General features: G+C 36.0%; 1 protein-coding gene across 2 annotated transcripts in view; it reads right to left on the reverse strand.

Moving 5' to 3' along the window:
• Positions 1-7,770, reverse strand: part of CDH12 (cadherin 12) — a 258,791-nt gene extending 251,021 nt beyond the window's left edge. For both annotated transcript variants that reach the window (XM_026506726.3, XM_026506725.3), the window contains exon 1: positions 7,540-7,770. In XM_026506726.3, the coding sequence (XP_026362511.2) occupies positions 7,540-7,770 (231 nt within the window). The remainder of the gene's footprint in view (positions 1-7,539) is intronic.
• Between the last annotated feature and the right edge of the window lie 11,508 nt (positions 7,771-19,278).

Genomic DNA, 19,278 nt, shown 5'->3' on the forward strand with positions numbered 1-19,278 from the left:
TCAATGTTAGCCACAGAGAGCACTGTTTCCCAAAGAATTCAACTTGTATTTTATAGAAAAAAATGTCTAAACATATGCATGCATATACACACATGCACACACAATGAACTGTATTGTGAAGTTTGTGACAAATGCATTTAAGATCTTTCTGATGAGACTATAATCTGGGTATGTGATGTCACACTACATTATCAGTCATATGAATGGACACACATGTGCTTAAGTAGTTTTATATGATCATTATTAAAAGACCTGGAATTAGAATCAAAGTCTCCCAACTCTTTCTCTTAGATTTTAAGTAACTCTATCAGGCGACATCCCCATGTAATACAGAGAAATGGTTAGAAGAAACAGAAGGATGGAAAGATAACTAGAGGGAAGGTGGAAAGACAGCAGCAGGATGAGGGGTGGAGGAGAAGGAGAAGGAAGAAAAAAGGAGAAAAAACAATAAAAGTGAGTCTCAAATCTTCACGCTGCCCATGCTATTTCTGAAATGCTGTTTTTAGGGATTCATATATTGATTTAAAGGTAGTTGAATTTCATTCAAGGTCCTGCCAATTCAATTAAAGTAAACACATTAAACCGTTATAGCGCAGCTATTACGAACAACTAGTATACTAGAAACAAGAAATAAATTGTAAAGGAGAGAGAAGAACTGACACACAATGGGCATTAACTGTTTGCTAAGAATTTTAGTGTATTGTATTACTTATTTGTTCAGATTCCATGTCAATTTTCCTTTTAAATGTATTGCTACCTAATCATATCCAAGATGACTGTTTCCAACACAGCTTTATTTTTTTTTTTTTTTGAGGAAACTGTAAAACTAGAGATATGTTTAAGAACCAAGGTGTGCAATAAAATATCGGTTTATCTAAAAAGGCTTTAAAAAAAAGTGAGAATGGCTCCTTCTGGTTTTTTGCTACAGAAACAGCAGGTAGCTAATGATGCTTTGATTAGCATCAAGGTTAAGCCATTTGACAGCAGAATGGATTAGAAACAAGATCTTGATTTAGAGTACTTGAATACACTGCAAGGTTTTCAGGTATGGAAGTGAGGCAGGAGTCAAGAGGAAGCATTCAGTTTTGTATAAAGATTGGGTTGATATTATGAACATTGACTCTCAAATGAACAAGAATTACTCTGATATCAAAAGCTCAAATTTTAGGAGTAAATTGCACCATGAAAATTGGCTTCTCAAAAAGCTACATGACAAAAAAACAAAAAAAACACAACTACATGACTCGCTCATGAGCCAGATAGATAATAGAGAGATAAAATGTTGAGCCAAGAAAACATCTTTTAAATGTGTTAGTATAACTTTATGATATAATTTACATTTTTATCGGGTGCAGAGGATTATATATGTGAATCAAAATATCATCCTAGTATTGTGATAGGTTATTTTTTTTTTAATATTGCATTAGTTTAGAAGAAATTCTGGATAGACAAATTATTTTTGCAATGTTATTAGATCTATGTTAATGAATTATCATGCTTTCTTTTTTCTTATTCTTCTTTATTTTACTAATTCAAAACCAAATTCTACATATAATTACAAAAAAAGAAAAGAAATTATATTGCCATGCCTTGACTTATATCTGAAAACTCTTTCCTAAATCACCAGCTCGCTGGCCTACCCTGCAGATTTTGGACTTGAATCTCCACAATCATGGAGGAGCAATTCCTTAAAATAAAATTCTCTCTGTCTTTCCATATATACACATACATAAACATATCCTGTTCCTTCTGTTTATCTGGAGAACCCTAACTAATAGGATGCCAATCAGATCAAACCAGGCATACACATAATTCATAGATCAATCTCTTTCAACTATACTTTTGAAATCTATTGGCTGTACCTATTCCTTTCTTCTTTCTTTAAGGTCTAAAGAAAATCATTTAAACCATTTTGACAAAGGTCATCTTTCTGGCTCACTGAAAAAACCAGAAGAGGCTTTTTCAGTCATTATTTAATTTGACCTATGAATTTCATTTCTTACTCCCAAAACTTTCGGTTTATTTTCCATTGCACTATTTAATATTTGTTTTGCTTCTTATTAAATAGATCTACCCAATTCTTCTCTTGCTTTTCAGTTAAAAGTCAGAGCACATACCTTCTCTGCAGTTTTTCCTGGAGCGTGTTACCCATTTGTGTGATTTTGACTACCACCTGTATACCATTTACTCCTATATCTGTATCGCTACCATAGGCTTCTTTTGTGGACTCTAGTTTAACATATCTAAATATCTATGAGATACTTCACCTGGAGTACATCTAAGAAGGGCTGCCAGGGTGGCTTAGTTGGTTAAGTGGCCGGCTCTTGATTTTGGCTCAGGTCATGACTTCAGGACCCTGGGAGTGAGCCCTGCATTGGGCTCGTGCTCAGCGGGGAGTCTTCTTGAGGGTTCTCTCTCCCTCTCTTTCTGCCCCTCCCCCTGCTCTCTCTCTCTGTCTTTCAAATAAATAAATCTTAAAAAAAAAAATAAAAGAATTAACTATGGATATATAATGTCTAACAGTGAGCCTTTTGTTTCTTACTCTAGCCCCAGACATACACCAGATACTTGGAAAACAAAGTCAGGAATCTGAGTCACTTATTTAACTTCTTCCACTCTTTCATTCTCTACATGCAATTATCCACTAATATTTTATCTCATCCTTTATATTCCTATGACTGACAGATCTTGAAATATTTTATAATATGTCCTCCTTTCCAATTTTCAACTCTACATCACATTCTCTTCATTACTTCCTAGAAAACCTATTGCAACCTTCTCCTGTATGTTCTCCCTGTCTCCATGTCTGTCCCCTTACCTCCAATGAGTCTTTTAAATGACACTGCCAGTGCTCATTCTACAACTGTCCATGTGAATCCTCAACCAAGACATCTTTGTGGATCATGACACCTCTAAGAACAAATAAAACTGTAATATACAACATGGGGCTATAGTTAATATTCTATTGAATATTTGAAAGTTGCTAAGAGAGTAAATTTTTTTTTTTTAAGATTTTATCTTTTTATTTTAGAGAGAGACAGTGAGCATGGGGAACAGCAGAGGGAGAGGGATAAAAGAGAGAGAGAATCTCCAGCAGATTCTGAACTAAGTGCAGAGCCCAATGAGGATCCTGAGATCATGACCTGAGCTAAAACCAAGAGTCACACACTTAACTGACTGAGCCACCCAGGCGCTTCTAAGAGAGTAAATCTTAAAAGTCCTAACTACAAGAAAAAAAAATTATAATGATGTATGGTGACAGATGTTAACTAGACTTGTGGTGATCATCTTGCAAAGTATACAAATACTGAATCAGTATGTTGTACACCTAAAACTAATATAACGTTGTATGTCAACTATACCTCAATTTATAATAAATAAATAAATAAATAAATAAATAAATAAATAAATAAAATAATACTGATCTTGGTATCAGAATTGAGCCTCACCACTAATACTTTCTGTATTTACCTACCCTAAACAGTTGGCTTCACGTTCTCTGACTATATTGAAATATGGTTATCTAAGCCTCATTTTGAATTTTCAAGCCTCAGGGCTTATAAAACTTTCCCTCAGACTCTCTCTTCTGAAAAAATGGAGTTATCCTTCTAGACGCATCTCAGGTGCTCCCTCACCCGTGAAGGCTTTCTTAAACTCCTCCATCTTCTGGACATAGTCGTAGTACTTGCCTTTGTCTCCAAAAGCCCTAATAGGATCTCCATTACAGTACTTTCAACAGAGTACTGAAATCATTATTAGCTCTTAACATCCTGATAAGATAACAAACTGTGGTATTTTCTGGTGCAATGGGGCTAAAATTCCTAACTTAAAATCCTGGTTTCAGCATTTACTGCCTGTTGAGCCCCGGGACAGTTACCTGACTCTTCTGTGTTTCGGTTTTCTGATATGTGAAATGAGGCTACTAGAAATCTTCTTCATAGTGCAGTTCTGAGGATTACATAATTTTATGAATGCAAAGCAATTAAAACAGTGCCCAAAGTAAGCACTAAGGAAAGCTTACTGATTATAATTGTAATCTAGGGACCTTCATAATTAGATTGATCCCTACCAGGCTTCACACTTTCTCAAATTGTAATGCATTCTCAATAAAAAAATATGTTGAATGAACAGATGCCTGCAGAATTAGGGTTTAATTTTTAATCTTTTTGCCATTTAAAAGAATTTAAACTTAAGGATTACTGCTAACAAAGATCATCTGAAATGACAACTCAATTTCCTAAATTATTCTTTGAGGATAATTGGGCAGCATTTTCTTGATACCTAGCTTTGAGGCCATGATATAACATAGTACTACACAGACACAGGCACCCAGTTACATATGTAGGTGCAAGCATCCAGCTTACTCTGTGAGTATGTGTTCTGTACATTTTGTGTGTATGTGTGTGTCTTTAATAATATGAGGGTTTTTGTTTTGGTTTGGTTTGGTTTTGGTTTTGGTGGGAACTTTGAGCAACTGATAGCATCTCAGTTAAAATTTTTGCCCATCAAACTAATTTCTGTGTTACTACGCATCTTCCACTTACCCAGGTATTGTAGTAAATCCAAAATGTCTATTTGAGGGAATTATTGGCTTTACCTCTGGGCACCATTATAATTTCTTTGTATATAAAGTAAAGTAATATTCATTATAAGCAATGCCACAGTGTGGTCTTTCTTGAAAGAATGTCAACATCAACATCTGCTCCTTTTAAATATAACAATTGTTGAAGCTAACGTCCACTAAGCCGTTCAGGATCCTGACTATACGTTTACACATGTATCAATTCTTTTAGATTGGAAGCTAGGGACGTAGATTTTTCTTCTCAATAAGTGGAGCTTTCAGTAAAGGAACTATACAAATTAATGTTTCCCATAGATGCTGGTGCTGTAAAAAAGACATAAAATTAAATTTGAAGCTCAATTATAGTAGGTCAGTTTTATTTTACTAACCCACTATGTATTTTACTAATTCACTATGACCGCTATGCTTGGCACTTCTGCATTTTCCTTCTTCCTCAGCCTTGAATTCTATATTATTTATAATATTATATTTTTGTGAACTGTCTCAATGCCTTTCTAAAAAGGGCAGAAACATAAATATATTTATATATGTTTACACACATGCTTATAATGGCTTGAAGTGGTCCCGATGTTATCATATTACTATTCCCACATCTAGACTCATCAAGGCAAACTTAATTAAACTTCAATTAGTTTCCATGTGTAAAGGAAACCATGGCTACTGTTGTTTCATTTGCATTAGAAACATGCATTGTGGGAAAGTCACAGGTTCTCATCACACGTTACAAATGTGTGACTGAAAATAATGTTTTCATTTAATAATAGATCTTAGATCTACTCCTTTAAAATCTACATAGAAATACTAATTCGTCTTTGAGATGAATTGGATGAATTCTATTCTATAGTAGCAATTACAAAGGTATGATTCCAGAGTATCAAACAAAATTTGGATATGCAATTCCTAAGTGAAATGCTACTCTATCTAAGACAGAATAAAAGTCAGTTTCATTAATTTTTCAACAAACAATCTTCTCACTTCGGATTCAGGCAACTAAAGGCTATGTATCTGCTTCAATCAAAACCAGAGAGAACCTGGTTTTAATCTTCTCATTACACACTTGCCAGGAACCTCAATGTGACGTCTAGTTTCCGTCATAAGCAGAGCTGAGAATATTAATACCCATGAGGCAGAGTTTTAGAGCTATGCTACCCATCCATTTGCCTTCGATTTCAAAACTTGATCCCTATATTACATTAACTCGTAAGAAACAAGTGTATCAGAACACGAAATTATGTCACCATAAAGATTATTATATTTCACGATCATATAGAGGAATTGTATAAGCAAAAGCAATGTATAGTAACTTCCATGTTTTGGAGTGCTTTCCTCAAAATTTTCTGAGACCCTTCTTTTTTCCAGGTGTCTGTGGGCAGCAATGCCATTTGGGTGGGGTGCCATAGGCTGGACTGGAACTGCGTGGGCTTTAGTGTCCATTTCTCCCCTCGAAGGCACTCTCTGACTTTCTACTTAATTTTGGGCTTAGCAGATAGCCTGTGGAACTCCAGGACTAACACCTATGGAGTTGTCCCAGGGCCACAGGACAAGGCCATGATTCCTAGTAGGCAGTCTGTCTAGGAGATTGCCTGTGCTAATGACATTGTGTATTGCTTATAAAATCACTAAAAATTGGACTGCCAGAATGGTACTCAAAGACCGACTTGGCATGACTCAAATTTTATATAGAGATAGATATTCCACGGAAAATATTTGCCTGGGGCCCCATATACCTCAGGGAAACCCCGGCTATGTGTTCATTTTCAACAAATGTTCTATTTGAAGACCTTTTCCACTGTATTATTCAATATTCTTTAAATACATTTCTGAAAGGTAAACTCTAAAGATGTAGTGCAAATAATTTAAATCTTGAATGGATTAGCTTCCTTTGACCTACCATTGGCATCATAAGACTCATCATATTTCTCATCAGTTTAGGCTTGCAGGAAACTCTGAGGACATTAATGTGCAACAGATACAATCTGCTACATCAGCTTCCTAGTATTCCTCCTGCTATGGTTTTCCTGTTCTGTCTTTGGATTTATTCTAAACTCTCTTCAAGCATATATGTTTTGCTTTGTTTTCAAGCCTATATGTTTTTATTAAAACCATGGCAAAATCTTTTAGAAGATTAAAAGACAGTTAACTAACAAAATAAAATATTCATTTTTCTGGAAAAGAAAATTGGTGGCAATGATAAATTACATCCGTGCTAGACATGGACCAAAAATTTTATGTAAGGAAAATAGCAGTAAAGCATAAATGTGCTGAAATGGAGAGTTACCATCAATTATTTTGTGAAAAAAAAAATAAATTTCTATGAGCCTACAATAAGATTTAAAAATGACATGCTGTGTTGAAGATTGAGGTGTATGTACTTGGGCTACGACACTTATTACTTTGGTCATAAATAGCTTCATAAATAGCTTGCAAAACATACAATAAATAATTTATAAAGTATAAGCAAGCCCGTCAAATACTTCAAAACCACATTTCAAATGGTATGTCACGTTTTTAAGGGGCAGGGGAAGGGAGGCATCCTGGTCATTCAAGGATATCAACAACAGTTTAGAATATTTATGCCTGGGGATTTTTTTCTATTTCTCTTCTTGGTAAACATTTCCAGAATGTCTGTGAGCAATAATGTGTTATAACACTTTTAATGACACTTAATATTTTAACTTTTTGTCTTCAGAAAAGAATGTTAAAATTAAAAAAAATTAGGAACAAAATATATATCAATTTCATTAAAATAACCAGGGAGAATTGAGGCCAAGAGCGATTAAATGATGTTCCAAAGCTTACCCGGGCCACTGAGTCAGGAAGAGAAACCAGGTCTCTTGGATTTCAATTCCAGTGTTCTAGTCACTGGTTTGTTCAACTCCTGCGCAAAACATCCATAGACAATACACAATGCATAAGCCCCCTTGCTATCAAGCGGTTGTCAAAAGAAACGCCATTACCTTTCCCACATACTGAGGCTCGGAGCCCATGTATTCCTCCAGCACAAAAAACTGATTCCATACCCAGCCACGTTTAACTCGTTGGAAATGTGATTGCCGGCCTGGCAGGTGGATAACATTTTCTGTCGGTTCTGTGGCTAAAGTCTGTTGTGGCTGTGGTTGAAGGGGTGTTAGGAGACCTCCATCAAACAGGACCCAGAGAAGCAGGGATAAACAGTTCCTTGTAAGCATTGGCAAAGGCTTTCCTACAGGAGAGGAATAAAAACTCCAGCACTTAATGTAGAATTGTGGAATCCAGGTTTGAGGTGTCTGTGGCCTCCACCACTTAACTTCCTGCTTTATTGCAGAAATGATAGTGCAGGCATGAATCCTTTTGATGGAAAGGCTTCTGCTGTATTACATTCCATCTAAAGGGACCTATAAAACAGATTAACAAAGATACATTAAATTGACAGAATTACAGGATGATAGTCATCAAAACTCTCATTGTGTCTGCCAACATTTAAAGAAAGAACGAGGAAAGCCTGGAAAAGACTTATATTGCTACATGGTCACTGCTAGGCACCCTGCAAACTTGGATAAACTATGTTTTCTACAGACTTGAAAAAAGTTTTAGTTACGGTGAAGCAAAAGGTGTTTCATAAACAGAAGCAATTTTTGTCAACTTAATATATCATTTTAAGGATAAAACTCAGATCGCTGGTTTTAACATGAACTAGGTTAGAGGAGGGTTTCACAGGGTCACCCTTTGACATTTGGGGTTGAGTAGTTGTTACTGGGGAGCTATTTTGTGCATTTGACTTTTAGCCACATTTCTTTCCTCTGTTCAGTAAGTGACAGTCGCATCCTCCCCTACTCCCAATTGTGACAATCAAAAATTTCTCCAGACATTGCCAAATAGCTCCTGGAAGAAGCAAAATAGGCCAAGATTGAGAATCACACATTTAGAGAATAAGAAAAAAAAATTTAAACAAACAAACAAAAATCCCTAAAATTAGAAAATAGAAAGAATCAGTCCATCCAGGAAAGAACAAGTTACTAAATGTAAGTCAATGAAATTACTGAAATATAAATGATCAATAAAATGTCAGATGGTTTTATAACGCTTTATAAGCTTTAACTTAAAAAGAATTGCTTCTTTAGCCTGGATACATGGGAATTATTTTGTCTAAGATATGCAGCTTGGGGCAACCTTGGATCCCTGCCAGACTGACAACCTCTATTCTGCGTTTAGGTAAAGTGAGCTTTGAACTCTTTATTACAACAAGCAATTCTTTTTTTTTTCCTTCACTTTTCTAAGGTTTATTGAGTGTCTACAAAATTCTTTACTATGTAGTAGATAAGAAAATATACACAATCCTTGACTCTCTTAAATCAGAAACAGAAAACAAATTTAAAAAACAAATACAGGGGGCACCTGGGTGGCTCAGTCAATTAAGCATCTGCCTTCAGCTCAGTTCATAATCCCAGGGTCCTGGGATCAAGTCCCAGGTCTGGCTCCTTGCTCAGTGGAGAGTCAGTTTCTTCTTCTCCCTCTGCCCCTTCCCCCTGCTTGTGCTCTCTCTCTTTCTCTCAGTCTGTCTCTCCATCAAATAAATAAATAAAATCTTTTAAAAAAATAAAATAAATAAGTAACAAATATATAAAGCAGACCAAATTTACCAATGCTGTGAAGAAAAAAAAAAAAAGCCCGAACAGAGTATCTTGATGGCAAAACTTAAGTTAGCAAAGGCCAGGTTTAGGTGACAATTGCACTGAGAACTAAAGGAACAGAAACAACCTATACTCTGTGAGCAGGCATGGAAGCATGTGGCTCGAGCCAGCATGGTTTGGGCATGTGGCACTCAGGGCTCAATGCCTAGAGCCTAAAATTGGAATTTTTTAAGAGCCAAAAATGTTGGAGGCCAGAAATTATATATAATGCTTCCAAAACAAGAGAATGAAATTAAAATCAATATATGTTTAATTAAACACCTATGAAACATGGCATCTTGTCAACTTGTCAGCCACGATGCAGTTCAATGCTCATTCAGCCATATACAACATAACAAAAATTATAATGCGTTCCTCACAAATATTCAAATTTAAACATTTAATGTGGGAATCATGCTCGAAATAAGATATGAGATGGGAAATATCCAAAAGTTATACTTTGCAAGCATTCTATAAGAATACTCCCCAAAAAAGAAAGAAAACAGGATATGATATTTTTTCTATTGTGTGAATGGATGAGACTGTTGCATACTGACAAAAACAGAAGTAGGCATATATTTAATTGCAGCTTTTCATTCTGGCAAAATAATGTTCATAACAAGTTAACTTAGACCTATATTACCCCCATATGGTAACAACTAGCCGTATGTGGCTATTTCGTTGAACTCTGGCAATTTGAGATTTTTAACTTATATACCAAATTTCAAAGAATTAATACCAAAGAAGAGAAGAATGTAGAATATTTCAATTTCTATATTCATTTTTGTTGACATGATAATATTTTGGATATATTAGGTTGAATAAATACAAAAATTAGCTTCACCTGTTTCTTTTTGCTTTTTTAATGTGTTAATTAGAAAATTAAAATTATATATGCAGCTCACATTGGGGTTTGCATTATTTTTTATTGGACAGCACTGATTTAAACAAGATTTTAAATCACAAACTGTAAATAATTATTCTTAACATTCAAAACCAAATATCTTACATGAATGTATCATGTCCCTGTGCCAATACACTTAAGAGGTCAGAGAATATTTGCCACTCTTTTCCATAAGCCTGTGTAGGTAGAGTGAACATATTTTTCTCATTGTTCTCAAGTTACATCAACATCCAAAATGTTCTAATTTATTAACTTTTCCACTTCTTCCATGCTTTTCCCATACTCATGGCAATCCCAGCCCAGGTATATGCAGATTAGCTGGGGAGATAAACATGAATAGAAAAGATGGATGGCAGGAACTCTTGACTTCCCAAACCTAGTCTAGTATATGTAATTAGGTTGTACTTTTGCTTTCCTATTGCACGAAATTTTTCTCCTCTACTTTTCTGGGGACATGAAGTATCAAAACGCAGAGTTTAGAGAATACTGACACCTCAGGTTATGTCTTTAAGCAAGTGTCTTTTTAATTTTATATTAGGGATTTTTTGATATTGGACATCTGGGTATATTCATTATCACTGCCACCAGTCTCATTCCAGCTACCCTTTCCGCTTTGACGTCAAAGGTGTCCAAATTCAGAGATTTGATCCCCTACTAGAGTAATCTTTCAGAAATTCTAATCTATGGACATCATTCCCCTTCTCTTACACTAGAATGTGTGTCTATAACATGAAGGGATTGGCTGTAAATGATTGGTAAGCAGAGAAGAACGTGATTATAACATGAAAAGTATGTTGTTTCATAAGCTAATTCCTCAGCACATTAATGATTCACATCACCAAAAATGACAGCCACACACAAAATATTGTAATAAGGCTGAAGTTAACCGCAGCCATGGAGGACAGTGTGGAATATGATCCCCATTTCCTTCACATTCACATTCTGTCTTTCCTTTGACCCTGTTTGGACACACAGTCTATCTTAGCTTGATGCATTCTCCCACTTTTATGTCCAGCCCCACCCCTTTCTCTTTCTCTAAGTAGGCTTAATCTTACTTCTATTCCTGTCATCAAACTACTTTCTCCTTTCTCCTTAAAATAGAATATTATATTTAAAGGGAAATTTACTTATTAGTAGTTTCTTGTTGCTAATATTTCCATTAGGATGATGATTTCTAGGGGTGACTTCACAAGTTTGGGGTATTTCCACATCATCTTATTTTTTCCCCATGAACCCTGCTGTCATCTTTTTTTAAAAGATTTTATTTATTTGAGAGAGAGAATGCATGCATGCATGAGCAAGGTGGGAGCAGAGGAAGAAGCAGACTCCCCACTCAGCAGGGAGCCCCATCACTTGGGGCTCGATCCCAGGACCCTGGATCATGACCTGAGCCAAAGGCAAATGCTTAAATGACTGAGCCACCCAGGCATCCCAAATCCTGCTGTTTTAATATAAATTCTACAGAATACAAAGCTTTTTAGAAATTCACATATCATAGTGTAGTAGAAACATCTGTAATTAACAACATAAAGCCTTCTCACTACACACTGAAGATGTAATGTACAGCATGGTGACTATAGTTAACAATTGAGTTATATATTTGAAAGTTGCTAAGAGAGTTAATCTTGAAATTAGGATTTTTAATACGATATACACAAGCTTAACAGGAGCTATATAATTACCTCTGCATGAGTCTTGCCATTTATCCCCTCTGCTGTCCAAACCCTTTAGTTTTTATTAATAATGATAGTAATAATTTATACCACATATGCATGTGCATTTGCACCTCTGTGAAGGAGGTGCTATTATTATGCCCGTTTCACAAATGAAATGGGAGAACGAGAACTTAAATGACACATCTGTGGTTCACAAATGAACACACAGCAGGCAGGTTTGAATCTGGGCGGTCTGACTCCAAAGTTCATCCTCCTAGATGCTATTCTATTCTGCCCCTACATAAACGAACACATAAATAGTTGAAAGCACCAAGGGTTTCAAATCCCAGCAAGAGAAGGAATATAAGCTTACAGGCCTGGCTTCCAAATTATTTTTTCCCAAGCTAAGCAGCTATTTCAATATTAGGGCGGTTTAAGTTTACTCTCACTCCTTCAGAGCTTCTATAAAGTTAGTGAATTGAAGCTATCAGGTCAACTTAGTTCCTTTTCAGTCAGGAGATTGGGGACTTCCTGTATTCACACACCAGGATGTGAAAAGAGACAAATAATTTCTAGGCATAGACAGGGGGGAAATGCAAAAGCTGGCAGGGTTAGCGTGCTAAGAGAATTGGATGGTGGCTGAGAATTAAGAAACCGCATGACAGCCCAGCAGATCCACCCAGCAAGGTGCTAGACAGGCCAGGTGACCCGAAGCAGGCGTCCTACAGAGAGGAAGGTAAGGTGGATTCCAGCTGGACAGGCTTCTTCACAGTTAGCTTGATCTGGGCATGCAAGCCAGCGTCAGCCAGAGGAGAAGTAGCCTGTTAGACCTATTTGACAACTCCGAATTTGGGGGTCACTTAATCAAAACATAATCAAATAGGTGAATAGAAAGATGGGTTTTGGAACAAGACGGATCTCTTCATTGCATAGTTTTATGCTAAGTAACTATCTGCTAAGTAGATTTGAATTATGGGGACACACTCAGCAATGTTCTCATGTCTGTGGCCCGTATACACGATGAAATCACAGATTTTTAAAAATTCATCATTCAATTAGAACGTGTGCGCGTGTGCAACTTCCTAACTCGTGGCATTGCAGTATCATCCTAAAAATCCATTCCAGGACTCTCTAACACCACAGTCCTTTAGCGAACAGATGAACAGATATTATTTTCAGTGCCTGATGCCTCTCCCAGCAGATCCCAGCCTCCGGCCATAGTTGTCAGCCAGGGAGCTTTTAAAGTGCTATATCGCAACGAAAGTAATGTAAGGAGATTGAAGGACTCCGGTTCTTAAGTGAAAGAGAAACAACTCCCCCCAGGCATGAAACAAAGCCTAAATCACAAGGAAAAACCACACTGAGCTATCAAGCTGAGACCACTTGCCCCAGCACCACTGGTGTTGTTATAACAGCAAGAATAGCAGACTTATTCTGAGATGTCAGCACCCTATGGAAACAGGTGAACCTTAAAGAAGACATATTTGTTATGAAGACATCACCAGAGGTGTGTTCTATGCCATATACTGGATTTCAGGCATTGTGTTTAAAAATTTATATTTCTCCATCATTCCTAAACTTTTGTAGAGCCAAAGTGGCTTTCTAAAGACTTTTCAAACCTGATGATGAGTCTCTGGAGTCAAACATTCCTTTTAGCTGAAGGGAGATTTTTTAAAAATGATCATATATCAAAGGAGGGGATACTTGTGTGTAAAATACCCATTAAGTGTGTCTCCAAAGCTGGGAGATAGCCAAAGGCTGTGGTTTCCACCTATTTACTTAATCTTGGCTGTGTGTGCTTCTAAGAATAGCTCCTGATAAAAGGTCTATTTCCTATAAATCACAATGAAAGGGTCTGTCTTTGTTCGAAGATGTCTTATTAGGCTGACAGATATGTTACTTATTACAAATGATTCTTTATTATGAGGATCACTCTAAGTCTACCTTCATCTTGGATAACTTTAGCGGTAATCATGCCTGTGGCCTATTAAGTAATTTTTCAAGGGCACTTCTTAAAGTTAAAAAAAGAAAAGAACATAGTCCTCTACCCCATCTTTTAAATAAATGGTCTTTTAATTTGAAACAATACAAAGGGAATTCTTCTTTTCCATATTAAAAAAAGTGACAAAATAATTTATGTAATCTTGAAATTATTAAAATACCAACAATAAACTTATACTTTCTCCTGATGTAACTCTTTACCTTAAAACAATTTTTAAAACATGATTTAACTTTACATTTAAAATTTTCTACTTCGTACTGTATAAAATTCAATATCATCCATAATTATTTAAAGATTTAAGCAAATCTGATGGTTCAAGAATTTGACCCTAGAAAAATTTTCCGAAAGTTTTAACAGACATTTTTCTATAAAATATTTAACCATTGTTCAGAAATTAAAGTAGTTCTTTGGAATGCCTTAGGAATGATAAACTTTCGTACTGTACCTCCCTTCGTCCCAGGAAGCCCACATCAAAAGGAAATTTCCCCTCTCTGATGTAGAAAAAACTTAATCCTAACTCTTATTTCATGAATGTGACACTGCGAAGCAAAGACAGTAAACCAATTTCTGTTGCCTCTTAGGAGTGAAACAAAGATGTCTCAAGGTGATAATTATTCTATGAGCTTAATTTATGGAGTTCATTGATCCTTGCTCTCTGACCTGTCTACATGCTACTCTCTACTGCACACTGTTGAAAGAAAAAGAAAGAAAGAAAGAAAGAAAGAAAGAAAGAAAGAGGGAAAGAGGAAAGAAAGAAAGAAAGAAAGAAAGAAAGAAAGAAAGAAAGAAAGAAAGAAAGAAAGAAAGAAAGAGAAAGAAAGAAAGGGAGGGAGGAAGGGAGGAAGGCTGAAAGGGAGGGAGGAAGGCTGAAAGGGAGGGAGGAAGGGGGAAGGAAGGAAGGGAGGGAAAAAAGAAAAAAGAAAAGAAGAGAAAAGAATAGAAACAAAAAACTTGATCCCAGTATAGCCAACAAAGACTAAGTTGCAGTTTCAACCTCTCTCAGAAGTGGAATTTTAAATCAATTTGGCTGGAATTTCTTGGTCAGCACTAATGAGGTAATCTGCTCCATAAAACCCCTTGCCTTTTCCTAAGAGGGGTAACCTTGCTTGAAATAATCTTTACTAAGTTGCCCACCAATCTCAAGAAAATTTACATGCAATGCTGAGGTACTGTCATGTTGTAGGATTTCTTTCCCTTTGGTGCCCGTGTTTCTTGGTCATGCCACTTTGAAGAATGAAAAGGTAGACCAGATGAAGAGTGGTGGGCAGCAAAGCAAGGTTTATCAAGTGACAGCACAAAGCTCTTGAAGAAGGAGGGGACCCAAGAGGGTTGCCACCAGTTTCTAAGTCTAGGGGTTCTTATGGGCTTGTTGGCAGACTGTTTTAATCTAATTAACCCTTGCTGCACCTGTCATCCACTCAGGTTTTTGGTTTTTGTCATCTATCTATCACGTGGGAATGGACGGAGGGCTCCTTCCAGAGTGGTGTAAAATCCTTTTAAGAGTCGTTCCCTATTAGGGTGGGGGCCCTTGTCCCTGCCAGCCTTTCTTCCAACTATCCTTCATCGGTATGACACTGTGGCATGTCCCTCTCTCAGGTATTATTCTCTGAGAAACCCAAAGGCCTAATTAAAAGAAATGCAATGCTTTATATCCAAAGAATTGAGTGCACCACCTGGAACATCTGCTTATTTTATTTATATGAACTGTGGTTCTGGAAGTTGTAGATATTTACAAAAAATGGCAAATTTTACCAAAGACTTTTTACTTTTTACTAATTACAATGGCCATTATGGGAAACATTCCAGTTAGACAAGACCTTTTATTTAAAAAGTGCACCTGAAAGTAAAAGTTCCCACACCAAATAAATAGAATGGGCTACCTATTTTAATTGTCATGTAAAAGCTTCCAAAAGGCTTCAAGGTTCCAAAATAGCCTCATTGAAAGATACACTGCAAAAAGCTAATGCAAAATTAAAGACATAAAAGGAACATGTAGGCCTCCCACACTGCACTCTCCTAGGGGTCTATCATCAAAATGTGGGTCCAAGGATTGGTGTCGCAGTCATAATCAACTGGGACACGGCAAAAAAGATTGTTCTCAAAAGCCCTATGCAAATCTTCAAGACCAGTTTGAATGCCCCCATATCTACTTCAGAATGAGGACTCCCACCCACATCATTCCCTCCCAAAGCTGACAGGATTCTGAGAGATTTTCTGTAAAGTGCCATTATATTATTCTCTTAAACAACCAAGGAGAAACTAAAATAAATAGGGTTGTTCAATACTGCCAGAAATATTTACTGTTTGTTCCAGCTGAAACCTGACAAGATATTTGAAAAGATTTAATAATTCTATGATCAGAAATTTGATCAAATTAGAGGCTAATATTCAGACCCTGATAGGAATTTTTAAGGCCTCTCCCTAAGCTAAATGTACACAGAGGGAAAACATTCCAAAGTAGGGGGATGGGTATGCCAGTCTTTGATATCATTTAGGTGGCTACCCAATTTTTGAAGAATTAAAAATAGTTGACCTTGTTTTGCAAATCTGGTCTTTACAGGATCAGAGGTGCGGTTCCACAAACATTTCATAGTCCACTTATCCTTTTTTACCAATACCAAAACCTCCTATTTATCTCAAAGGGCTTGTAAGTGTTGCGAAAATTCTTGCCTTAGGGGAGCAAAATCCTTCTATGAAGAGCTGGCATTTTTTCCCTATGCCTTTGAGAAGTAAATGTTCTACCCAGGGTTTCTCCAGAACTCTTAGTTAGACCATCTCTTTGATATGCAAACTTCAGGAAAAAATTCTTCAGCTTTTTTTTTTTTTTTTTAGAGAGAGAGATCCAGCATGTGGGAGTGCACCTGGGGTGGAGGGTGGGGGGAAGAGGCAGAAGGAGAGAATATTTAAGCAGACTCTCTGCTGAGTGCAGGCCCCATGAAATTATGACCCAGGTAGAAAGCAAGAGTCTGACACTCAACCAACTGAGCTACCCAGCAATCCTGTGGTAGCAATTTTAAAATGGAAGCAATGAAGTCTCCTTTTGCATCTGTCTGTATGTTCATGTGTCTATATATGTTGTAGATATGTGGTATTTCGTGCCTTCAAGTGGTACTGTCAACATTAATTGGCAAAAGAGTTCTATTTAATTAGATTAAAGAAAATGAAGTGCTTATATAAAATTAAGTTCTCAGAAATATACTTGAAATTTAATACAAATGAATTTTAGGCTCCCCTGATCTGGGAAAATATTCAATATTAAAACTAGTTTAAGTTCATTGGTTTAATTAAAATAGGCATGTCTTTAGAGTTATCAGCATTAAGTATAATACATTCATTCTACCTAGGCTTACTAAAGGTCAAATAGGTTCACGTTATCTCTTTTAGAATTTGTGGACAAAAAGGATAACTTAAGAGGGTTAGCTGTTCAATGTCTTGTGAAATTTTCATGACTAATTTAAATATAATTATTAAGAAAAAGTTAATTAGATATAAGATAATAAGTTTATAATGAACTTCTCAGCAATATTTATGTCTAATTAAATAGTCTAATAGTTCCCCCAAATCTTTTTGATGGCTTAAATCCTTAGACTTTTGCTAAGTTAAATTAGATGATGGGTAGTCATTAAATACCTAGATCATTTCCAATAAGATAAAATACTGAAATATTTATTACTGAACATAGGTTTCTCTACTTTGGCTTCTTATTACAGAGAAACTAAAGGGTATTTGGATATGTTGGTGCTACACTGGAAAAACTGAAAAAGATATATGTGATGAAGGATAGTTGGAAAGCCAGGCAGGGACAACGCGCACCCCCCACCCCCTCACCCCCGCCACAAGAGGAAACCACCCTTAAAAGGATTTTACACCACTCTGGAAGGAGCCCTCCATCCATTCCCACGTGATAGATAGATGACAAAAACCAAAAACCTGAGTGGATGACAGGTGCAGCAAGGGTTAATTAGATTAAAACAGTCTGCCAACAAGCCCATAAAACCCCCTAGACTTAGAAACTGTGGTGGCAACCCTCTTGGGTCCCCTCCTTCTTCAAGAGCTTTGTGCTATCACTCAATAAACCTTGCTTTGCTGCCCACCACTCTTCATTTAGTCTACCTCTTCATTCTTCAAAGTGGCGTGACCAAGAACCATGGGCACCGAAGGAAAAAATCCTGTAACATATAATTCTAGAAATTATTAAATGCATCCCTAAATATGCCAATCTAAAGAATGCTGTTACAACAAACAGTTCACAGTTGTTTACTTCTTAGTTTTCACTAGAAAGTAAGCCTTCTAAGGGTTAAGAATTCTGATTAATTTATGTAATTAAAGCTACTAGAAATAATAAGGGAAACATCGCCACATGTAAGCAAAGTAAAATGTGTGCTTTAATGAGGAAAAAGAAAGTCTTAGAAGGCTTTTGCAAGATAAATCTTTGGAATAAAATTTGTGTGTGTGTGTGGTCTGGGCTGGCTAAAATTATGATAAATTTAATTAGGTAGATGAGCTTTAATATCAAAAGTAAGCTGGTAATAAGAGATTATGAAGGGTTTGTCTTTGCTCTTAAAGTACTCCGCCTAGAAAACAAGAATTTCATATTTTACCAAAATAATGTCCTGTGCTTCATATTATCTTAATCACATCTTTGATTACTTAAGAAAACTGAATCTTCTCAATATTAAAAGCTAAGTTTTGCTAACAATTATGTAACTTTCTGTATTTGCCTTTAAAATCTTTTTTGGTCACTTTGGTTAAATAGATAATTAAGTATTATTTAACAATAATTTATGATCCTATTTCATTAAATGTTCAACTCTTTTGATATTTTTGACAAACTTCCCGAAATTCAAATTCTAAGTGAACTCTTTTTGACTTAAAACTAACTTTGAGATATGAGGCATTCAGGAAGCCTCTGGAACAGTTGGGGGGAAAAATGATATGAAAGAGAATTAAGAAAATAATCCCACTTACAATTGCACCAAGAATAATAAAATACTTAGGAATAAACTTAACCAAGTTGGTGAAAGACCTGTATTCAAAAAACTATGAAACACTGATGAAAGAAATTGAAGATGACTCAAACAAATGGAAAGATAATCATTCCATGCCCATGGACTGGAAAAACCAATATTGTTAAAATGTCCATGTTATGTACAGCAATCTACAGATTAACGCACTCCCTATCAAGATGCCAACAACAAATTTCACAGAATTAGAACAAATAATCCTAAAATTTGTATGTGACCACAAAATACCCCGAATAGCCAAAGCAATCTTGAAAAAAGAAGAGCAAAGCTGGAGATATCATGATCCCAATTTCAAGATATACTACAAAGCTGTAGTAATCACACAATACAGTGTTATTGAGCACTGAGAAATGTATAGAAGTGTTTAATCATTATATTGTATGCCTTAAACTTTTAAAACCATTGGTTTATTATATTTGAATAAAAAAAAATGTTCTCCTTCTAAAAAGTAGATTAAATGAA

This window comes from Ursus arctos, unplaced genomic scaffold (genome assembly GCF_023065955.2).
Source record: "Ursus arctos isolate Adak ecotype North America unplaced genomic scaffold, UrsArc2.0 scaffold_15, whole genome shotgun sequence".
Classification (NCBI taxonomy): domain Eukaryota; kingdom Metazoa; phylum Chordata; class Mammalia; order Carnivora; family Ursidae; genus Ursus; species Ursus arctos.